The sequence below is a fragment of the Cervus canadensis genome, chromosome 21 (assembly GCF_019320065.1).
Source record: "Cervus canadensis isolate Bull #8, Minnesota chromosome 21, ASM1932006v1, whole genome shotgun sequence".
Lineage (NCBI taxonomy): Eukaryota > Metazoa > Chordata > Mammalia > Artiodactyla > Cervidae > Cervus > Cervus canadensis.
Window position 1 is genome coordinate 4,954,081 of NC_057406.1, and position 24,495 is coordinate 4,978,575.

Consider the following 24,495-nt stretch of genomic DNA (forward strand, 5'->3'; position numbering starts at 1 on the left):
TAACTGCTTACTATAGATGGAAAAGGCATTAAATTTGTACGATGAGACACTTTGAGAGAGAGAGAGAGAGACCCCACTCACATAACTTAGTACAGTGTATTGTTATAATTGTTCTATTTTAATATTAGTTGTTATTGTTAACCTTAAATTGTGCCTCGTTTGTAAATTAAACTTTATCATAGGCACATATGTATACAAGAAAACATGGTCTACATAGGGTTTGGTTCTCTCTGTGGTTTCAAGTACCCACAGGGGTCTTGGGATGTACCCCCCTCCATGGTTATGGGGGATGACTGTACTCACAGCTCTGCATTCTAATTTTCTTCACCTAACATTAAATTAGCTGCTACCCTGCGGGTTTGACTTAATTTTTCTAAATATCATTGTAGCAGCTCCCCAGTAGTTCAGATTCCACATGCTGGCATTAAATCAGCCATTTCCCCACAGCAAGGCATTTACACAACTTAACAATTTTTTTTTTTTACTATGACGAAAACATTGCAAGGGGAAGGAATATACTCTGGCAAGTTAGGAATGGCAACAGACTCTTTTATGTGTCTATGGTTTTCCCTTTTTTGAAGTATGTCCTCTGCGTAGATTCCAGGCAAGCGGATTATTGAGTCTAGGGGTGTGACAGGTTTATGGCTCTTTGTATTAGTATCAGCCTCATTCCCAAACGGACAGTCACCTGCTCACAGCTTCCGAGGGTGCAGCCCCCACTCCAGCCTGAGGTTTGCCTTTTTTAAAATTGCTTTATTAATGGGGCCGAACACCTTGCCTTTCATCTGTTAATTAATTGTATTTCGTCTCCTGCGGTATATGTGTGTGCTAAGTCACTTCAGTCATGTCCGACTCTTTGAGACCCTGTGGACTGTAGCCTGCCAGCCTCTGCTATCCATAGGATTCTCCAGGCAAGAACACTGGAGTGGGTTGCCATGCCCTTCTCCAGGGGATCTTCCTGACCCAGGCATCAAACCCATGTCTCTTACGTCTCCTGCATTGTGGAGGATTCTTGACCACTAGTGCCACCTGGGAAGCCTCCTCACCTGTGGGGTGCCCACATATTTTACTGTGACCCCAAAATAGGAAATAATTGAAGCCATTTCCATCAACAACATTTGTTTCCTAAAGTTCAGCTCCTGGGTGTTCCTCTTGCCTGTGCACCTCTCTCCCTTGTACTATTATTTACTTACTACATTTTTAATTCATCTTAAATCAAGCCATTTTTTTTTTTTTAAGAAAACCCAGACTTGCTCTAAGCACTCATATCTTTGGTTTAAGGGTTACTTTTTTCCCAGGAAACTCTCCTATGCGATGGGAGGGAATGCAAATTGGTGCAGCCACTCTGGAGTACAGTATGGAGGTTCCTTAAAAATGTAAAATTAGAACTATCATACAATCCAGCAATTCTGCTCCTGGGCATATATCCAGAAAAGACTAAAACTCTAATTTAAAAAGATACATGCACCCCAATGTTCATAACAGCACTATTTACAATAGTCAAGACATGGAAACAACCTGTGTCTATCAACAAATGAATGGATAAAGAAAATGTGGTACATATATACGTACATACATATATACGATGGAATGCTACTTAGCCATAAAAAAGAATGAAATAGTGCCATTTGTGGCAACATGGATGGACCGAGAGATGGGTCTTATCATACTAAGTGAAGTATCAGACAAAGACAAATGGCACATGATATCCCTTCCCTGGTAGTTCAGTTAATAAAGAATTCACCTGCAATGCAGCAGACCCCAGTTTGATTCCTGGGTCGGAAAGATCCTCTGGAGAAGAGATAGGCTACCCACTCCAGTATTCTTGGGCTTCCCTTATGGCTCAGCTGGTAAAGAATCCGCCTGCAATGTGGGAGACCTGGGTTTGATCCCTGGGTCGGGAGGATCCCCTGGAGAAGGCAAAGGCTCCCCACTCCAGTAGTCTGGCCTGGAGAACTCCATGGACCGTATAGCCCATGGAGTCAAGAAGATTCGGACATGACTGAGCGACTTTCACTTTCATCACTTATATGTGGAATCTAAAACGTGATACAATGAACTTATTTACAAAACAGAAGCGGACTCACAGACACAGAAAACAAACTTACAGTCACCAAAAGGAAAAGGTGTGGGGAGGGGTAAATTAGAAGCTGAGATTAGCAGATACACACTAGTATGTATAAAACAAGCAATAATGTCCTGCTGCAGAGCGCGGGGAGCTATATTCAATATCCTGTAATAAGCCACAATGGAAAAGAATATGAGAAACATTATATATGTTTATATACATATAACTGAAACACTTTGCTATACACCAGAAACCAACACAACCTAACAGTAAATCAATACAACATCACCAACAGTAAATCTATACTATATAAGTAAAACTATACTTCAGTTTTTTTTTAAGTTACATTTTTCCTGATACATGTAAAACAAACCCATAAACACATCCAAGAGTTGGGGTGGGGGGCCACCTCAACAGAAAGTGAACATGAATGTCACTCAGTCGTGTCCAACTCTTTGTGACCCCATGGACTATACGGTCCATGGAATTCTTCAGGCCAGAATACTGGAGTGGGGAGCCTTTCCCTTCTCCAGGGGATCTTCCCAACCTAGGGATCGAACCCAGGTCTCCCGCATTGCAGGTGGGTTCTTTACCAGCTGAGCCACAAGGGAAGCTCAACAGAACTGGCAGTTAAATCTAGAGACATTTCCGGAGCCTGTTGTTAAACACAGCCACTATAAAAATTCAGCGATAGAAACTTCCAATTCAATAGATCTTATTAAACGCAAAGGTAATAGATACTCGAACTCTTCACTTCCTGATTGTTTTGCTGCATCTGCTCCTTCCTATGCTCTTGAGGTCTGCTTATCTATGTGGTGGAAACAGGCAGGATGGTGACCACCGCCCACCCCTCCAGGGCTCTGCACTCAGCAACATCATGTTGGCAGTGTTTATGTTTACACCATAGAAATGGGCAGTAAATGCTACAAACCAGGGCTTCTTTTCCCCTGCAGGACTGGTTGTTAAATGTTTACCAGCTCACCGCTGTACATAACGGCTCAGATGCTGGCACCTCCGAGGGTCTGCATGCCCCAGTGGTCTGTCCCCCTTACTATGGAGAAGCAGACATTTTCTTAGGTGAAGGCAGGGTCCTGGCATTCCCGGGGACATCCCGGCAGCAGTAGCCAGGATAAGAAACAAGGTGGTTCTGGGGGGAGATTCATCCACCCTCCCGGATCCTGGTCCTTCCAGGTGCAGAGAATAAGGGAGTGGGTGGGGCGAGAAGACAGAGAGCCTGGCCGGACCTCTGGCCACACATCTGGCTGTTAGTCCCCGAGGAGACCTCTCAGGCATCCCTTTGCAAACCCTCCGGTTCCATCTGCCCTTCCTTCTCTGAGAGAGTCTGCAGCAGGCACCCTGAACTCCCTGATTTATTCAAGCAGCGCTTTATCCAAGGTCGGCACTAGGTCATGGCCGGCGCTGAGTGCTGGGGGTGGAAAGATGAAATGGGTTTAGTCCTGCCTGCAGGGAACACTGGCCGGTTCTGGGCGGGAAATCGATCCTGCCCCTCCGTTTGTGCTGCCTGGAAGATCAAGGTATTCAGCTTCGGGGCGAATATACCTCAGGGAGGGTTTGGGGGAAAAAATCCCTGAAGATGCACTTCCAGAGTAAACTAGACCCAGTCTGTCTGGGCCCAGGATGCAGCTCAGCGAGGTGCGCGAGTGAGGGCTTTGGGTCCGGCCAACAAGATCAGTGGGCCCTGTGACCGTGGGAAATCACTCACTCCTCCAAGCCTGTTTGCTTGTCTGTGAAAACGGGGCACCAAGAGGAAGGAGGGGGTGCCTGTTAGGAGCCTGACCCAGAGCCGGGGCTTAGTCCTGTGGTGCCGCTATGCCCAGGGCCCCGCTGCCAGGCGGGTGTGTGTGCCGGGTACATGCATAGCGTATAGTGTGTGTGGGTATGTGTGCGTGCGAAGTGCAGGGTGTGGTTTGGGCGTGGTGTGCATGTGTGTGTATTGTGTGTGTGCATGTGTGTGTGTGTATGTGTGTGTGTGTATGTGTGTGTGTGTGTAGATGTGTGTGTAGTGTGCACACTCATCTCTGCCCCCTCTGCCCCCTCCTGCCGCCTTGGTCCTGACCCAAGAGCCATGGGCAAGGGGCATGGAGGAGGGGCCAGGGCATCTGAGCAGCCAGGGGTGAAGGAAGACAGAAACAAGGCAGGTCAGCACCCAGCCTGCGGGAGCACAGAGGTGTGACGGCGCCAGGGCCAGGGGCCAGGAGCCACAGACAGCCTGGGGAAAGGCGCAAATGCTCCGAGGAGGCCCCTTCGTTTCCCAGGGATTTACAAAAGAGTGGACCAAACCCTGAGCCCCGGGCCAGGCTACGGGCACAGAATGAATCAGACCCCTGTCTCAGACCCCGTGAGACCCTCACCCAAGCCTGGCCTCCCTGGCTTCCCTCCCCAGCTCCCCATGGGCTCCTACCTAACCCTCAAAACCTTACTCGGGTTGCTCTCCTCCAGCCCCTGGAGGACTTCTGTCCCTGCTCCCCGCTCCCATCACAGGCAGGACCATGTGGTCTGTTGTCCCCTCTGTGCCCAGTGGACTGGGCAAGAGCAAGGACAGTCTGGTCCTGCTGGGGATCCCAGGGCCCAGAGCAGAGCCCTGGGCTGGGAGTCGCGGCGGCTCGTCCCCCCAGCACACTGCGGACTGCTGGTTAACCTTGGGCAGCCCCGTCCCTCCCCAAGCCTTACTGTCCCCACCACGTCAGTCGAGGGAGGGACAGAATGCTTCCACAGTGCCTTTCAACTTAAAACCTCCTCGACCTTCTACCTGGCTAACGGAGACGTGGATGGGGACAAGAACAGATGTGGAAAGCGCTTTGAAAAATTCATAGCAGGAAGCCCAGGGAGAGAGGCTTTCCTTTTGTGGGGCGGGAGGAGGGGGCGCTGTGGACAGAGCCGCGGATGAAAAGGACCGCGTCCGGAGCACTTTGTGGCATTTAATGTAGAATGCAGAGCGCCCGGGAAAGCAACGGCATCAAATATTTACCAAAGCAGCATTAAAAATTCACCTTTCGGATGCAGAGGTTTAAAGACCCCGAGCTTCCTGCGAAATGCCACAAGGCAGGAGGGTGAAATCATGGGCAAGAGGGTGTGTGTAGGGCTTGAGCAATGATGCCCCCAGAACCGGGCCCTGCTTCCCACGGACCCCTCCTCTACGCCCCCTGCCAGAGCGGCCTCTAGCCCCAAGTCTGCAGAGGCACGCAGGCAGCCCTCCTCAGCCATAAGCCTTTCTGAGGCTCCCGTGACCTGCAGGATATGAACAGGCCCTCGGTTCAAGCTCCATGGCCCTGTGATCCGGCTCCCGCTTCTCTGGGCAGCTGAGTCCCATAGGATGAAAGGAGTGAGCTGCTGAGGTTGGAGGAGATGGAGGTGGGATCGGGGGATGTTGCAGGCACTGGGAGTGGCCTGTACAAAGGCACTGCGGCAGACAGATGCAGTGTATTTATGCATCAGAAGCAAAATCAGGGTGCAGGAGTGTGCAGAGAGAAGGGGAGCACAGGAGGGGAGGAGTGGGAGACACGGGGGGGTCTGAGATGCAGGGCCACGGTGAGGAGGAGGCTTCCTGATCCAGGGGTGGGGGGAGCCCTCCAGGAGAGGTCAGGGGCCCTGGCAGTGAGTCCAGCAGAGGCCAACACTAGCTCACAGACTGGGCTGTGGCCGGAGCAGAGGAGGTGGGGTCAGACAGCCCACAGGACCGGCTGTGGATTGGGGAGGGGGTGGTGGGGAAACGAGAGGCTCCAAAGACCGTGCCCCAGACTCTGACCTGAGCCACTGGGGTGATGCTGGTGGGATTTCCTGAGATGGGGACCCAGGCCTGGCTTCGGGGATCAGCCATCTGGAGTCTGAGGTGCCTGTGATGCTGGAGTGGGGTGATGAGGCAGACAAGTCAGGGAGGAGCTTGGGGTGGGGGGCAGGGGTGGGGAACATGGGCTGAACCCCAGCTTGGATTTGGCCGAGGGGCCTTTCACAGAATCATGCCGTGGAGGGGCGGGAGGTCACCTGGGGTGAGGATGGAGTGTGGGGAAAGGAACCAGGGATGCCAGCAAGGAAGTGTGGGAGGAGCAGTCCCCAGGCAGAAGGGACCCGGGAGGCCTGAAGGGGGGTGATCCTGTAGGAGCAGGGTCTGGCGGAAGGGCTGTGGGGACCCGGCCTCAAATGCCAGGACCCAGGCCCCGCCCTCTGCCTGTTGTTCCTAAGATGCCCTGTGCCTGATGCAGAGATAGTCAGCGGGCTCCCCCAAACACGCAATCACCACCCCCATCCGCCAGGCCTCTTATGATCCCAGGGTGACAGCAGGCTTCTCCCTTTGGGGAAGGAAGTGAGGTTTCACGTTAGATACTTCAAAATGAAGCAGTGCTTTGTAAGACCCCAAATCATTCTAATTTGTCCACAAACAAGACCCGTGTTTGATGGTCTCTCGTTTTTCCAGGAGACCCAGTGACCCAGAGCTGCCCATCTTCACCGTCTAGAGGACCAACAAGATGTCTTGCTAAAGGCAAAATAAAAATGGCCTAGAGGGTCTCTAAACCCCCTTTTGGAATACCTTTTCTCCCCACTTAAGACAGCCATGCCCTGAGTGCTCACTGTGTGCGGCACTTTTTTACACTCTGCCTCCTGTGACCTTGGCAAAGTCCTCACTTAGCAGAACAGTAAACTGAAGCCCCTGGAGGCAGGGGACTGCTGGCTGGTGGTGGGAGTGAACACGGACACTCGCCAAGGGTCTGCAGGGACCCCCGGGGCCTGGGCCCTGCCTTGCTCCTGACAGCTCTTGCCGGAAGCAGGGAAGGATGAAAGGAAGCCCTGACCCAGAGAAGCCTGATCACTCTGGGGGTCGTGGAGCCTGGCTGTGTCTGCAGGACTGGAGGGAGGGATCCCGAGGCCAAGCTGGCAGCAGAGGAGGAGGCCAGAGGCAGGTCGTGGGGTCAGGAAAGGAGGAACCTCTTCCCAGGCAGCCTTCCTTCACAGCAGAGCTTCTCTGCTCACTGGGTAGTGAGCTCCCTGTCACTGGGTTGTGCAAGCTGAGACCAGAAATTCATTTCCGGAGGTTGTTCACTCTTTCCCAGTTAAAGTACGTGAAGTGCCCATCTTAACAGTACAGTTTGGTGAACTTCAGTCTGAGATGGTGAACATTCTAACATGCAGAAGGCTTCCTCCTGACCCCTGAATACCACTTCTCTGACAATCAGCCCCTAAATCATTTTGCCCAACTATAGGCTCTCCCTGGGCTGGAACTGGATGGTGTGGACCCTAGGGTCAGCATCTCTCACACATTTTTTTCTATGAAATGAATTCCTCCATGATGTTGCACATATCAAGAGGCTGTTCTTTTTCACTGCTGTATAGTACTCCACTATATGGGCATACCAGCTTCTGTTTATCCCTTTTCTTGTTGAGGACATCTGGGTTGTTTCCACTTTGGGGTGATTATCCATAAGGCTGCTCTGAACATCCATGGCCACATGCTCTGGTGAACAGGTAGACACAGTTCTCCCGGGTGCTTAGGAATGTCTGACGGCTGCTGTAAACAGTGACCATAAACTTAGTGGCTTAGAACAGCACAAATGTATCCTCCTATAGTTCTGATGGGCAGAGGTTCCCAAGGAGCCTTATGAATACCTGATGTCTAGGTGTTGGTAGAGCTTGTCCCTTGGAGGCTCCAGGCAGAATCTGTTCCTGGGGGCAGCCTATGTTCCACAGCTCATAGACCCTTCCTCTGGTGGCATCACTGTGACCTCTACTTCCATCCTAACACCTCCTCTGACTCTGACCCTCCTGCACCCCCCTCTTCAAAGACCCTCGGGATGACCCCGGGCCCACTTGGGTAACCAGTCTCCCCATCACATGGCCACCCACATTCCCAGCTTCTGGGGATTAGGACAGGGACCTCTTTGGGGGCCTGAGCTGTGCCTACACAGGGGCATATGCAGCCTCATGGGACGAGGGGTGTGTTCAGACTCAGCACGTGTGGTCTCTCAGTTTCCCAAAGCAGCTGAACCTCTTTGCCCTCCCCGGGTCGTGGGTGAGAGTACCTCCTGCCCCGCCTCCTCACATCTTTGTTATCTTAGCCCTTTATTTCAGGGGCATGGAGGGCAATCCCCTGTAGTTTTACGTTGCTTTTTCTCCATGCTTGCGTTTCAGTTTCTATCATCATTCCACGAGCACACCTCCTCCATGCAGCCCCCCATGACCACACCTTTTGCTGCTAAGAGCGCTCCGCTGGGGTGGGGGGTGGGGGACTGCCGTCTTACCCCTGCAGTGGTCCTGCGCTGTTCTCTTCTTTGAGATGTGGTAACAGTGTGAGTATGGTAACCTCTCAAGGTACTGTGAGAAGCCACTAGAAATTGAGCTGAAAACTTCAGTCCCCGGCTCCTGGCTCCTGGTCTCCGGGCGAGCTGTTATCAGTGCTGAGGGCGCATTATCTGCAGCTCACCTGGCAATTAGTCCTGTTGCACTTCTGACTCCTCTGCTTTTACCCGGATTTACCCGGAGCCGTTATTATTCCGGAGTCTCAGCCTTCTGGAAGTGTTCATTTTTATTCAAATTGCCAGGTGCTCCGTCTTACGTCCCCAGTACCTTTGCAGTTGCCAGCTGGAGACCCTCCTCATCCCCACCCAGGTCCCAGGCCCCACGCCTCTCTTCAGACCTGCTGCCCAGCCCAGCCTCCCGTACCCAGCCCGTCCAGGCGGGGTGACCATGCAGCCCAGCAGCTGGCAGCGCAAGCTGGACTCCTGGCTCCAAAAAGAGCTCCATAGGTGACTCTGGGAAAATTGCGATACCTCCCTCTGTCTCGGTTTCCTCATCTGTAAATGGGGGAAGTAAAAGTCCCACTTTCTAGGGTTGTTGGGAGAGCAAAGTGAGATGAGGCGGGGAAAGTGCTGAGACAGTGCCCAGTCCAGGAGAAATCCCCCAACACGGCAGCCCTGACGCTAGCTTTGCCTGGAATTAAGAAGGATCTTGTCTGCGCCCCCGAGCCCTGGGGTCACCCATGAGCTGATCCCAGACTCACGCCGCCTGGAAGATCCCATGTCACCTGCTGCGACCCTCTGCTTGGCTTCTGCTAAGGCAGCTCCCTTTCCTGGAGTGCCCTCCCCCGCTTCCCGCGGTGAGTTTTCCCTTGAGTCCCCGCCCCCACCCAGGCCACGCCCCCACCCAGGCCACGCCCCACCCGGGCCACGCCCCCAGGCACTCTGCGCCGCGGACTTGATATGGATCTGTTGCTTTTGTTCTGGGGGTCCCAGTGTGGCTCCCCGCTAGCTCTGAGTCCTGGAGGGCTGGGCCCATGCGCGGCAGGTCTGTACCCCAGCACCCAGCCCAGGCCTGGCAGAAGAGGCCACCAGCAGGGGCTGCCGGACGCCATCGTCCTGCTTTGGTCTCCCTTGCATGGGAAGCCCTTGTTTTTGAACCAGTTCTCGAATGATGGACAAGTCTTTGATCCTAATCTTCGACTTTTACCCACACTGCCGCAGTAAATGAGCTTGTAAGAATTTTGCCCTTGTGGGTATGTTTGTTGGATGATGGTTAAGTGGAATTACTGGTTCAGAGGGCATGTGCATCTGTGACTTTGGTATGTGCCAAGCTGCTTTCCAGAAGTGAACTGATGGTGTCCTTCCCTCCAGCACGGAAAGCAAGGGCTCCCCGCCCCCACCCCCCAACTAGCAAATACATGGTGCTGTCTCAACCTTTTTGATCTTTGCGGGACTTGCTTGAGTGGAGGAATGTGGAAGTTTCCTTTGGTCTATGCTCTGGAATGCTTTCCCATTATGGCTTTCATTTGCATGTCTCTCATTTTAAACTTTGGTTTTGCGATTGGACAGTTTCTTTCTTCTTGGCAATTGGTTTGTTTAGATTCTCTCTTCTGAGATTCTTTGGGTAATTTCTATTTTCTTGGAAATTCACCCATCTCATCAGAGTTTTCTGACTTCGTTGGACAGAGTTGAGTGGGTAGGCCCCCTCTTTTCTTTTGTTATTTGTCTGTCCCCTCTATCTTTATGGAATACCTGCTCTGTACCAAGTGTCGTTGGTCCTGGGGGGTAGGGTAGTGGGCCGGAGCCACTGAAAAGTTATATATTTATATATATATATATATATATATATAAAATCCTAAAGACGATTTAAAATGCATCCATAAAAAAAATAAAAATAAAATGCATCCATAAAATACATGGAGTGTCAGATGGTGATAAGTGCTAGGGAGAAAAACCCCATGGGAACAGGGAGAGAGTTGATTGTGGAGTCCAGCTTTTGATGGGGTGGTCAGAGAGGGTCTCAGTAATGGGTGACTTGAAGAACATAAGGGAATATTATTTTTCGGTTGCTAGGTTGCATCTGACTGTTTGTGACCCCATGGACTGCAGCACACCAGGCGTCCCCGTCCATCACCAACTCCTGGAGTTTACTCAAACTCATGTCCGTGGAGTCGATGATGCCATCCAACCATCTCACCCTCTGCTGCCCCCTTCTCCTTTTGCTCTCAATCTTTCCCAGCATCAGAGTCTTTTCCAATGAGTCAGTTCTTTGCATCAGATAGCCAAAGTACTGGAGCTTCAGCTTCTGCGACAGCCCTTCCAATGAATATTCAGGATTGATTTCCCTTATGATTGACTGGTTTGATCTCCTTGCAGTCCAAGGGACTCTCAAGAGTCTTTTCCAACACCACAATTTAAAAGCATCAATAGCCATGTGTTTATCTGGGAGAAGAGATGCTATATTGGTGCTATATTGGTCTAAGTTCTTGGAGAAATGCAACCAACAGGATAGATATAGATAGAGTGAAGATGCAGATGTAGTTTTCTATATATAAATCTAGATATAGATAGATAGCTCTATATAAACAGATATCTCTATCATATAGATAAAATATATAAGATCTACATAGAGATATATATATATAAAGAGATTTACTCTAAGGAACTGGCTTCTGCAGATTTGGAGATGCAAAAGTTCCACGATCTGTAGGTGGCAAGCTGGAGAGCCAGCAGAGCTGATGGCCCGGTATGGTCCACGTCTGCAAGGCCTGAGAACCACAAGAACCAGTGGTGCAGATGCCGGTCCCAAGTCTGAGGGCAGGAAAAGACTGAGGACCGGCTCAAAAACGGGCGGGCAGAAAGGGAACCCTCCCTTCCCCGGGCTGTTCTTTGACCTTCAGTAGATTGTAAGGGGCTTACCTGCCTTGGGGAGGGTGATCCACTTGACTCAGTCTACAGATTCAAAGGGGAAGTTCATCCAGAAACACTTTCACAGACACACACAGAACTGTATTTGATCAAATATCTGGGCACCATCCCCATGGCCCAGTCAGTTCAGTTCAGTCGCTCAGTCGTGTCCGACTCTTTGCGACCCCATGAACCACAGCATGCCAGGCCTCCCTGTACATCACCGAATCCCAGAGTTTACCCAAACCCATGTCCACCGAGTTGGTGATGCCATCCAACCATCTCATCCTCTGTCGTCCCCTTCTCCTCCTGCCCCCAATCCCTCCCAGCATCAGGGTCTTTTCCAATGAGTCAGCTCTTTGCATCAGGTGGCCAAGGGATTGGAGTTTCAGCTTCAGCATCAGTCTTTCCAATGAATAGTCAGGACTGATTTCCTTTAGAGTGGACTGGTTGGATCTCCTTGCAGTCCAAGGGACTCTCAAGAGTCTTCTCCAACACCACAGTTCAAAAGCATCAATTCTTCAGCGCTCAGCTTTCTTTATAGTCCAACTCTCATATCCATACATGACTACTGGAAAAATGATAGCCTTGACAAGATGGACCTTTGTTGACAAAGTAATGTCTCTGCTTTTTAATATGCTGTCTAGGTTGGTCATAACTTTCCTTCCAAGGAGTAAGCGTCTTTTAATTTCGTTGCTGCAATCACCATCTGCAGTGCTTTTGGAGCCCCCCCCTCCAAAATGAAGTTGGCCACTGTTTCCACTGTTTCCCCATCTATTTGCTATGAAGTAATGGGATAGCCCAGTCAAAGCTATGGTTTTTCCAGTAGTCATATACGGATGTGAGAGTTGGACCATAAAGAAGGCTGAGCACTGAAGAACTGATTCTTTCGAACTGTGGTGCTGGAGAAGACTCTTGAGAGTCCCGTGGACAGCAAGGAGTTCAAGCCAGTCCATCCTAAAGAAAATCAACCCTGAAAATTCACTGGAAGGACTGATGCTGAAACTGAAGCTCCAATACTCTGACCACCTGATGGGAAGAGCCAGCTCACTGGAAAAGACCCTGATGCTGGCAAAGATTGAGGGCAGGAGGAGAAGGGGGCAACAGACGATGAGATGGTTGGATGGCATCACCCACTCAATGGACATGAATTTGAGCACGCTCCGGGAGATAGTGAAGGACAGGGAAGCCTGCGTGCTGCAGTCCATGGGGTCGCAAAGAGTCAGACCCAACTGAGCGACTGAACAACAGCAACCACCCCACAGCACAGTCAGGTTGACACGTAGAATGAGCCGTCAGGGCTGCAGCAGAGCGAACAGAAGAGGGAAGACGAGCGGTGTGACCAGAGGGGACAGAGGAGAAGGTCTTCGGCTTCTACTCTGAGTGAGATGGGAGCCAGTGAGCGTTTTGAGCAAGGGAGTGCCATGACACGACATGCCGTAGATTTTCACAGGATCCCTCTGGCTGCTGTATGGAGGGAAGACAGAAGGGCTGGACTCGTGAGGAGCCCACGGCAGGAGCGACGGAGGAGGCAGGAAGGGTGAGGTTGATGGCTGCACACGCAGGCTTTACTGAAGGACTGGCTGTGGGTGTGAGAGAGCAAGAGGGGCCAAAGGTGCTCTGGGAATCCAGTGGTCATTCTTGGTTTGCGTTTGTTTTGTTTCTGCCCACTCATTTTTGTATAATTATGGAAAAACACACAACAAAATTTACCATTTTAACCGCTGTACTTTTCACAGGCATTGAGTACATTCACACTGTTGTACAACCATCACAACCATCCGTCTCCCAAACCTTTTCATCATCTACCCATCCTATTATAGGAAACCTTTCCGAATCATTCTACCTGCAGTGAATTTTGTTTGTGATCCAGCCTCAGTCTTTTTTTCTTAGCAAGTGTGTGTGGCTCATTTACATTTACTAATACGGCAGCTACATTTAGTCTTAGTTCTGTCATCATAGTTTATGATATGCTTTCTGCTTTTATAGCTTTTGTGGGGGTTGTCAATTTTCACCATATGCTCTCTGTTTTCTTTGTTTTATTTTTTGTGTATATGTCTTCTGACAATTTGGAAGACTGTGTTTTTCATCCCATAGTTATCTTCATAATTATGCTGTCATATGATACCCTTAATCCTCCGTTTCTTTAGACAATGTTTATTTTCTCCCTACTATGAGTGATGCCCAAATTAGAATATTTCTACTTTCCCCTCTCCTTCTCCCTCTTCCATCAAATGATTTTAGCTGATTATATTAGTTTTTCCATTTGCCTTTGTACCTCTAATATTATTTCCATCTCTAAATGATTTTCTGGACTTCTAGCTATAAACACAGAAGACAGTTTGCATATATTACCTCCCTCCTTCTGACCTCCACCCTCCCTCCTATAGTCTATATCAGTTCTCTGTTATCTCTTTTGTTCTTTTTTTTATAACAGTCACAATACATTAGTTTCAGACATGCTCCTACAGCTAATTAGATTGTCCTTGCCAGTCCTCTTGCCAGAGTTACTCTGCTTACTCTTGGTTATCCTAAGCATTGTTGTTCAGTCGCTCAGTCGTGTCCAGCTCTTTTCAACCCCATGGACTGCTTTACACAAGGCTTCCCTGTCCTTCATTATCTCCTTGAGCTTGCTCAAACTCATGTCCATTGAGTCGGTGATGCCATCCAACCATCTCATCCTCTGTCGCTTCCTTCTCCTCCTACCCTCAACCTTTCCCAGCATCAGGGGTTCTTCACATCAGGTGGTCAAAGTATTGGAGCTTCAGTTTCAGCATCAGTCCTTCCAATGAATATTCAGTGTTGATTCCCTTTAGGATGGACTGGTTGGATCTCCTTGCAGTCCAAGGGACTCTTAAGAGTCTTCTCCAGCACCACAGTTCAAAAGCATCAATTCTTCAGTGCTCAGCCTTCTTTATGGTCCACCCTCACATTAGGCTTCCCTGATGGCTCAGACGGTAAAGAATCTACCTGCAATGTGGGAGACCCAGGTTCAGTCCCTGGGTCAGGGAGATCCCCTGGAGAAGGAAATGGCAACCCACTCTAATATTCTTGCCTGGAGAATCCCATGGACAGAGGAGCCTGGTAGGTTACAGTCCATGGGGTCCAAAAGAGTCGGACATGACTGAGTGACTTCACTTTCTTTCTCACATCTGTACATGACTACTGGAAAAACCATAGCTTTGACTATATGGACCTTTGTCGGCAAAGTGATGTCTCTGCTTTTTTTAACATGCTGTCTATGTTTGTCATAGCTTTTCCTGCAAGGAGCAAGCATCTTTTAATTTCGTGGCTGCAGTCACCATCCACAATGATTTTGAAGCCCAAGAAAATAAAGTCTGTCACTGTTTCCATTGTTTCCCCATCTATTTGCCATGAAGTGATGGGGCAAGATGCCATGATCTTAATCTTTTGAGTGTTGAGTTTTAAGCCAGCTTTTTCACCCTCCTCTTTCAACTTTATCAAGAGGCTCTTTAGTTCCTCTTCCCTTTCTGTCATTAGGGTGGTGTCATCTGCATATTTGAAGTTAATGATATTTCTCATGGCAGTCTTGATTCCAGTTTGAGCTTCATCCAGCCTGGCATTTTGCTTGATGTACTCTGCATCAAAGTTATTTAAGCAGGGTGACAATATACAGTCTTAACCTACTCCCTTTCCAATTTTGAACCAGTTTGTTGTTCCATGTTCAGTTCTAACTGTCGCTTCTGGACCTGCATACAGGTTTCTCAGGAGGCAAGTAAGGTGGTCTGGTAGTCCCATATTTTTAAGAATTTTCCACAGATTGTTGTGATCACACAGTCAAAGGCTTTGGCATAGTCAGTGAAGCAGAAGTAGATGTTTTTCTGGAATTCCCTTGCTTTTTCTATGATCCAACGGATGTTGGCAATTTGATCTTTGGTTCCTCTGCCTTTTCTAAACCCAGCTTGTACATCTGGAAGTTCTTGGTTCACATGCTATGGAAGCCTAGCTTGAAGGATTTTGAGCATTACCTTGCTAGCCTGTGAAATCCTATGAGTATCCTCTATTAATTTATGCAAGAAGGGCTCATGCAAGCTACAATTTAAAAAAATGCGTTTTAAATGTTTTTCTGCTGACTTTATATTTAAAATCTGGTTCATCTGGGCCTTAAATTCTTTCTTCATTCATTCATTTATTCAGCAAAGTGTGCCAGTTACTGTTCCAGATCCTGGCAATACAAAAATGAACACAGAACAGCACTGCCATGACCCTCATGTAGCTTATTATCTAGTTGGGAGAGACAAATGATAAGCTAGACCAGTAAGTAAAATATCTGGTGTGCTGGATTGAGATAAGTCTAGGGAGAAAGATAAAGCAGGTGATGGGGGCCCTGGCTCAGTTTTGTGAAGTAGAAGAGACAACTCCACAGACTTTCTCACCCAGAGCCCAGTAATGCATACTGAGGTGTTGGCTCTGCCCTTCTGAGCATCACTCACTCTGGAAACATGGGCTTTACTGGCCCAGTCAGAGCCCTTCCATCAACCCCACACCCTTGACCCTGGAACACACACTAGAGCTTGATTGAAAATGGTTTATCTGTTGTTCACTTGCTAAGTCATATCCGACACTTTGTGACCCCATGAACTGCAGCTCGCCAGGCTTCCCTGTCCTTCAGTATCTCCTGGATTTTGCTCAAACTCATGTTTATTGAGTCGATGATGCCATCTAACCATCTCATCCTGTTCTGAGAGAATAGCATTGAAACAAGTATACTATCAAGGGTGAAACAGACCACCAGCCCAGGTTGGATGCATGAGACAAGTGCTCAGGGCTGGTGCACTGGGAAGACCCAGAGGGATGGGATGGGGAGGGAGGCAGGTGGAAGGGGGGATTGGGATGGGGAACACATGTAAATCCGTGGCTGATTCATGTCAATGTATGGCAAAAGCCACTACAATATTGCAAAGTAATTAGCCTCCAACTAATAAAAATAAATGAAAAAAAAAGATAACCATCTCATCCTCTGTCGCCCTCTTCTCCTCCTGCTGTTAATCTTCCCCAGCATCAGGGTCTTTCCCAATGAGTCAGTCCTTCACATTAAGTGGCCAAAGTAATAGAGCTTCAGCTTCAGTATCAGTCCTTCCAGTGAATATTCAGGGTTGATTTCCTTTAGGATGGACTGGTTTGATCTCCTTGCTGTCCAATCAGATGCACGTAGCAGAAACCCACCTATAGTGGTGTGGTGGTAGACCGTCTGGGACTGTCACCAGAACCAGGTTTCTCCCTGCTTCCCTTCCCACTCCGCCCACATTAGTGAAGGTCTTTCATTCTTATGCTCTTCTCTGAATCCATGTTGCCTTCCCGATAGACTACATAGCTTACATGGCATTGGCCAGAGTGGGTCATGTGACCACCCTTGTCTGCAAGGGAGTGTGGGAAGGTGAATATTTGTGACTGGGTTATTGCTCCTATACATGGATATAGGACTGGGGGTTTACTGTGTCTGCCACAGATGGAGTTTGTGTTTTTGTTCCTCGTTATCCCTACTTGGAGGTGATCTCCGTGAGAGAAAGGACAATGGCAATTCAACTCTGCCAATCAAAGCTGTAAGTGCCCCCATGGGCTGATGTTTACACTCCTGATCTTATCCCATGATCTGTTGACCCATCCATGTGCCAGCAGCGTTCTGGTTTCCTCTCCATGGCTTTGTATGATACGGTCATATTCAGTGGTGTGACTCCAAGATTCATAGTGTTTTCTTTTATTTTTATTATGGGTGTTATCGGGATCTGTTCTTAATATCTTCTATTTCTTATAACAAGGGTGACCGTATGGTTTAATATCCAAAGTAGAGTACTTTTGAGGGTGAAAGGGGAACAGTATTGAAAATTATAAGTATTAACTGGGTCTGTCGTAAGCCAAAACATTATAATAACCCTGGTAGTCACTGAGGCAGAAAAACACTGTTGGTTTTTGTAAGTTGATCTGATGTCTTACAGACTGAAAGTTGTATCTTTATATCTGCACCCTGTGTTCTAATAATTAGCTTGTTGATTCTCTTGGGTTTTTTATGTACGTGATTTGCTGATAATGGTAATTAGGATTTTTCTGTTTCATTCTCGACTCTTTATGCTTTTTTCTTATCTTATTGCTTAGGCCAGAGGCTTCCCTGGTGACTCAGATGGTAAAGAGTCTGCCTGCAGTGTGGGAGACCTGGGTTCAATTGCTAGATGGGGAAGATGCCCTGGAGAAGGAAATGACAACCTACTCCAGTATCCTTGCCAGGAAAATTCCACAGACAGAGGAGCCTGGAGGCTACAGTCCATGGGGTTGCAAAGAGTCGGACACAACTGAGCAACTTCCCTCACTCAGAGGCAGTAGTGCTGTATGGAACCATAGTGATGGCAGACTTGCTTTCCTTGCTTCCAGCCTTAAAGTCAAACAATCCTCAGTGTCTAGGAGACAAAGATGGCATGTGTGCAGAGAAAAACCTGGCTTCTCCTGTCACTGAGGTCAGACAGAAATGTCCCCATGGAGCAGACACCATGTGATATTCTGTTCTCTTCTGCTTTCCTAGAAAACCCTTTTGCCGTGCCTCAGGATGGGGGAGGTGAGACCCAAAGCACCTGGCTCAGCCTCCAAGAAGAACAACTTCAAGACGCCAGGGAGAGCCAAGACGGCCGTGGCGGTGGTGGAGGAGAAAATGCTACCTGTGCCCGAACCCCCTTCCTTGGACTTCTAAGACTAGGAGCAAACAGCGGTGGGAGGCCAGGGTGCAGGAAGGGGCTTCTGAGCCACCCGTCTGCGAGCAATAGTCCCACTTTGGGCTGGTGGCTTCTGAGAGGTGGCACCATTGTGGACTCAGGATGACCAACATGGCTGCTCAGGCCAGGTCAAGCAGAAGGATTCAGGCCTGTGCATCCCACCCGTGGTTCCCCTCCCCTTGCTCCCTCCAGTCGTGGCCTGTGGGCCTATCCATGTCAGAATTTTGAATGTGAGTGTGCGTGAGTGTGTGTGCGTGTGTATGATTAGGGGTGTCTTTTTGTTTGATTGGTTTTATCGGGGTCCCCCAAGTTCTCTGATGGGCCTGGGTCCCCTTGTGGTGGGAGTCCCGGCCAGCTCCTGCTGGCAGCTGTGAGCCAGATGGAGTTGGCAAGCATGGGGTGCAGCCCCACTGGGTGTGCTGTGCAGCACATCCTCCTGGGGTGGTTGGGATGCAGAAACGCCAGTGGGGATGCGTTCATATGGAAGTTTTTCCCCATCATGACAGTGATAATGAGAGACACAACTCAGGCCATCTATGGGGCAGGCAGTAGATTGACTGTCTTCACACACATCCACTCTCATCACTTGGGAAGTGAGTAGGATGAACGCCCTGCAGAAATGGCCTGGGTCTCACAGCCAGGAGGAGACCAGTGCTCGGCTTGACCTCAGAGGTCTGAGAACCCAAAATCAAAGCTCCCCAGCCCAGGGCCCCCAGTACAGTCCCTGGAACATCTCCCCAGTGACTTCTCTGTGGATGGGCCATTGTCCCAAGCTTTCCACCACTGCTGCCCCAGGACCCTCTTATGGCACATTCTGTTTAAGCACCTACTGTATACCGGGCCCCTTGCTGGGCAGCAATCTGGAAAGGAGATGAGTCAGAGAGGCCTCCTCCTTGCCCCCAGAGGGAAGAAACAGACACACAGATCTTTGCTGGACAGAGTGATGAGCACTCTGGAAACTGAGGAAGGAAAGTTCTAGAAGCCCTTCCCATTTAAGGCAAGACTTCCATGCAAACCTGGATGTTCATAATATCTGTCCACTGAGCTCACCACCACTGCCATCCACCCCACTGCCCCTGGGTGCACGCATAGAAGAGCATGATCTGGGAAATGATCACATAAATCCCTGAAGGCCACCCTGGCAGCGTAGACACTCTCATTCCACTGGTATTAGCGATGCCAGAATCTCCCCCAGCAACCAGCTGGGTGGGCCCCTGCTCCTCTGCTCAAGTACCTTTACTCAGCTAGACCCAGTGTCTCCAACGGACCCTCTATCCATCAGATGTGGCAGAGAGCAGGCAGCCTTGTGGTACTGGTGTCCTAGCTGGGGGAGAGGACAGGGAAGAAATGACCAGTGAATAGGAAGGTAGTAATAGCAGTGAGCCCTAAGCCAAGAATTCAATCAAAACGGTGTTCATGAGGGTCCTGTTAAGTTTGACCAGTCTGGGAAGGCCTTGCTGAGCAGGTTCAGCCCAGACCTGAATGATAAGCAAGAGCCAGCCGTGGACATTGAGGACAGAAGAGCTTTCCAGGCAGAGGGAACAGCTAGTGCAAAGACCCCGAGGCAGCAATTGGCTTGATGATCTCAAGGAACCAAAAGAAAGTCAGGTTGGCAGGGATGCAGAAGAAAGGTGGGAAAAGAGGCAAGTGAGAGCCCAGACACTGTGGTTCACTGAGAGACACCTGAAGCTGGGTAGACATGACACCCACCCTCTGATGAAGCAGAAGGACATTTTAAGGGCATCAAGCATTCCGCATCCAGCCTGGCTCATCAGCCCCGTGGAGAAGGGACTCCTCCCATTCCATGGATTAGGATACTAAGACTCAGATGTGTCAGGTGGCTGGCCCAAGGTCACAAGGGCAAGCTGAGGAAGACCCAGACCTATGGCTTGAGTCTGGTCTCCTCAGACAGTGCTGCCAGAACCCAGGGGTACCGTTTGGTGTAGGACACACCAGACAGGAGAATCTCTGTCTGGGGTCTTGCTTAGGGATCGGCACTGCTTCCTGCACCCTGGATGCTGAGTCATCCCTGGACCTGCCCCAGAGACTTGTCCAAGCGGAGCAGCTGTTGCCACAGAGGGTTGCTCAGCAGCCATTCGGCACAGCTGGGTCAGCCCACACCTGCATCCCATGGACGGAGCCCTGGGAGTCAGAGAAACCCCAGCCTGGGGGAGGGGGTTGGGCACAGGCCCAGACTCTGACATCAGCTCTGTAGGAAGATCAGGGTGGCCTCGGGCAAGTCCTGTGCCTTCTCTACTGTCCGTTGCCCCATCTCTGAAAGGAAGGGGTTGGCCCAGGTATTTAAGGGGCTTGCATCTCCAGCTTCCTGAGGTTCCAGATGGAGTTCATGCAGCTGTTCACACGGAGACCCTTCCTCTGCCAAGAGGGAGCTGGGGGCCCTGCCTGCCTGCCACGAACGCTGGGCCCAGGGCCACGGTCACGGAGACCAGCAAGGGCTATGGTCCCCTGACTGTGTCGCCCAGCCTGAGAACTTGCAGGATGCTGCTCCTGGCCCCACAAAGGTCTCTCCAGAAGGGACTGATGACCCCTTGGGTGTTTACGGTTGCAGCCGGTGAGGGATCCGAACACTCTGTTGTAAGCAGGTGTCCCCTCACCATGTAGCTCAGCAGCCATCACAGACTTAGCGAAGCAACGGGGCAGCCTGGGATGCAGAGGACAGAGCGTGGGGACCCACAGCCCTGCCCCTTCTCCACTGGGCGGTCTTGGGCAAGTCACTTCACCTCTCTGAGGTTCACCTGTCCAGTGTGTGGGGTGGGGGCCGTGGCTGGAGTGATCGAGGGGTGAGGGCTGTGTGGGTGGTGTGAATGCCCATCTGAAAGGCAGGCATGCAGTTCAGTCCCTCCCAGTGTCCAGAGGTCCTCAAAGCCCCCAGGAGATGGGCCTGGCAAAAACCTGTCCCATCCTACCATGGCAGATAGATGTGCCAGTAAGTAGAAGACCCCTGAGATGATGCTCAGGGTAGTGACAGGTTCAAGTAGAGATTTACAGACTTAGTGTTTTTTAGTGACTCCCAAACCTGTTTTTTCAAGCTGCCTACTTTTACTTTTTACTGTGAGCTTCTGGCTATTACCACGTACTTTGCAAAAATAACAACAACAATAATAATAATACTATGGAAAGAAAAGCAAAAAAGAAGAGAAAGAAGAATGGCAATATATCCGCTGAGGAATCTGTCCTTAACCCCTTGTATTCATAAGGACTTTTTCCCACTGGGAACTGTGTGTTATCACGAGCAGTTTTATGCTTTCCTTCTTGTCTGTGTTCAGTGTAATAGTGCGTTTTGGAATCTCTACGCAGAACCAATACCTGGTAGCATCTGTGGGTCTCTCTGCCCTTGCCTGAACCTCAGAGATCCCCCTGCAGCTCGAGGAGCAGCCTGCTATACAGGAGGGCCCGGGACTGCCAGATGCCAGCCCAACATCTGATGCTGGCCGGGACCTATAGGAAACAGGCCTTAACTGAAAAAACACATACACACACGTGCACACACACACACGTGCACACACACATGCACACACACATGAATCTGCAGGTAGAGCCTGTCTCTCTGATGCTTTATAGCGAAATAGCAGGTAGGCAGCTAGTGTTCCTGGGGTGGTGGCATTTCCCTTCTTCATCCAAAACCTCCAGGCAAGTTCAGCCCCCGGGCTGGAAAGGACTTGGGGGTATCAGGGAAAACACGACCAAGAGTGGGGTTGGCAGTCTTCTTAAGAAAAGCTTCCTGGCTCCCTTGAGGCCATTCCACCGAGATTATGGGTGTGGCCAGAACTGACACCATCTCCCTGCACCCATCAGATGCCCAGACCCCTGGCCACACCAGGCTGGGGTCCTAGCCCTTGGCTATCTCTCCAGACCACAATCCCTGCTCAAGCCCTGTCTCCTGGCTCCTCTGACACCCCATTTAGTGTGTCTACTGGAGGTCATGCCATGAAAGAAGACAAGTTTCCCAGAGTCTCAGGCTTTTAAAAATTGTTTATTGGTTTATTTTCATTTCTTCAGCTTGGCTGATTGGCCCCCACCAGTAGGAGGAGTCTTGCCCTAGGGGGTCCTGAGAGGTGAATTTGCAGATTCGGCATGACCCCAGTTGACCCTACAGCCTCAAGCAGAGATGCTGGCGGCGTTGCTTGTCAATGTTAAGGGGCAGCCGTGTCATTGCAGAGACATCTGGGTGGGCCCCCCTCTCTCCGGCAACTTTGGGGGAGTAGTGTCTGCCTGTTCTCAGTGGCCTTCTGAAAGGTCAGCAGGGCAGCCACCCACCCAGTGACTGGATGACACCCTGGTCACTGCCACCTGCAGCCCCAGAACTCACCACCAGGCTGGGGTGATGTCCTGTCCCCTCTGGAAAATCCACACCACACCGTGTGACTGACTCCAAGCTGCCCAGCTCCTGCTGAGGGCATAAACGCAGCGCCAGATGGTACTTAAGCGATTGTAGGCAGCTTTGGGGCCCGTGGCCTGAAACTCAAGAGTTGAGTTAAGCAGTCAGGTGAGACAGAAGATTCTAGGAAGTCCATTTTGCTCATACATGCATTCATTCATCTGTTCAACAAAAACTTACCCAGTGCCCCTCTGGGAGCATTTCCTGCTGCAGATGGAAAAGTCGGGGGAACCCGCCGTGTCCGAGGGAGAGGCTGGGACCCCCTGTGAAATGACGTGCTGTGCCTGATGGTTAGGAATGCTCAAATCCACAGGGAGAATAAGTGACCTTGGAGGTGACATTGTTTCCCCCCCTTTGCCCCGCCCCCAAGCCTCCAGTCCAAGATGCCGCCAGATAGTTGGTGCTAGATAGATGCTTGGCGAGTCAGCGGCTTTGACTATCGGTTACACTGTACCTAAAACTCTTATCTTCCCATCAAAGCCCTGACCCATGTGCCCTTGACAGACGGAAATTCAGGGCTGCTGCAGTGCCCACCTCCAGGGGGCCCCATTTCTATAGACGGCGCTGTGAACAGCCGCCCCTGGGTTGGTGCAGTGAGCTGCCCTGTGAATTGCCCTAAACTGCTTTCTGAAATGTGCAGGATCCCATCGAAGCCAGAGAACCCCCTGGAGGGTCACCACGCATGTGACCAAAAGTTGCAGATACCGTGGCCTCTGCGGGCATCCAGCGTGGCCGCAACTGGACCCAAACTGGTGACCCCGAGAGAATCTCTTCTTGGAACCTCACCTCGGGTTCTCACTTCAGTTCCTTCCTGTCTCTTCCCCATCTTCTGGGTTAAAGCTAGTGGGCTATGTCACGATCAGCTAACCAGTTAGAGTCTAGGTGATGGGCAGTAACTAAGAGGGGACTGCGAGGGTGAGGGGCCCAGTCCCCCTGACCAGGCGGGACCCCCTTGCCCCCAGCCAGACAAGGGCACAGACAGACTGGTCTCTCTCCTGTAAACCCCCGTTTCACGTGCACAGGCATGGGGTCTCTCTGAGAGCTGATAACTGGGAAAACCAAAAACCAATAATATTCCTAATAATAATAAAATATAATGTAATAACAATAATGTGTTTTACACGGACCGCTGTTGCACTGCTTTTGTCTTTATATACTGTAGTTTTTATAAAGATGTCCTTAGGTTTTAATAAAGGAGTGTCACATCAACTCTTCCCTGTCCTGAAATTTCGTGTTTCACCATGTCCCCGGGGGCAGCTGCGCTCACATCTGTTGTCAGGGAGGGTGGACCCCCAGGGCCTGGGGGGTCTCAGCTGAGGAGCTGCCCGGGATGGCGTTAGGAGCAGCCGGTCACACAGGGTCCCCCCAGAAAGCTTCAGAGGGTCCAGAGCCAAGGACAGATCGAGAGGGCAGATGATGACCGCCTCTCAGAGGGCAAGAACCAGCTGGGAAAGCGGACAGAGCCGCCCAGGGGCACACTGGCTGGTGGCAGGCGGGTCAGCGACAGTTGCTAGGGACTCAGCGCCGTCCCCACCCGTGCCTGTGGACGACACGGGCAGAGGGCGGCTCTGCTGGTCAGCGGGTTTCCGGGCCCCGCTCGGAAGAGAGCCCCCCGACAGTGGGGCCGCCCTCAGGCTGGCGGGTTCACAGTGGAGGACCAGCCTCTGTTCTCCAGCAGGGACAGACACACTTACTGGGCAAGTAGGGTTCTGTGCCTCCAATACAAGGGGGGGCCACGCTGGAGCCTCTTTCCGCCAGTCTTCAAACCCCATCATTCCCAACGGGCCCAGAGCAGTGGCTGCCCTCTGGCCGAGTCCAGCTCAGCTCGGGAATTTCCGGCTCAGGTGCTAAACAAACTCTCTTGCCAGCCCACCAGACTTGATCCCCATTCCAAGGTCCAGACTCTTGGCATACACCCTCCTCCTCCCCAAACCTCCCCCCCGCACCCCAACCCAGCCTCCTGGCTAGAGCAGACAAAAGGACCAGGCGAAGGTTGGGGGATGGACTGGGTTGACGTCACTGTTTTGCTGCTGCAGGCACGTCCTTGGGGCACATTGGGGATCTTTGGAGAGGCTGTGGGGAGGGTCTTTTATGCCCCTGTTTTCAGGCAAGGAGGGCCAGGCCAGGATGCAGCCTCATGCCCACACACAT

The 24,495-nt window shown here is 50.7% G+C and overlaps 1 protein-coding gene across 3 annotated transcripts in view; it reads left to right on the top strand.

Annotated features, from left to right (window-relative positions):
• SHISAL1 (shisa like 1) overlaps positions 1-23,553 on the top strand; it is a 137,501-nt gene extending 113,948 nt beyond the window's left edge. For all 3 annotated transcript variants that reach the window (XM_043441014.1, XM_043441012.1, XM_043441013.1), the window contains exon 5: positions 17,759-23,553. In XM_043441014.1, coding sequence (XP_043296949.1) covers position 17,759 — 1 coding nt within the window. In that variant the 3' untranslated portion in view covers positions 17,760-23,553. The remainder of the gene's footprint in view (positions 1-17,758) is intronic.
• Positions 23,554-24,495: the final 942 nt, after the last annotated feature.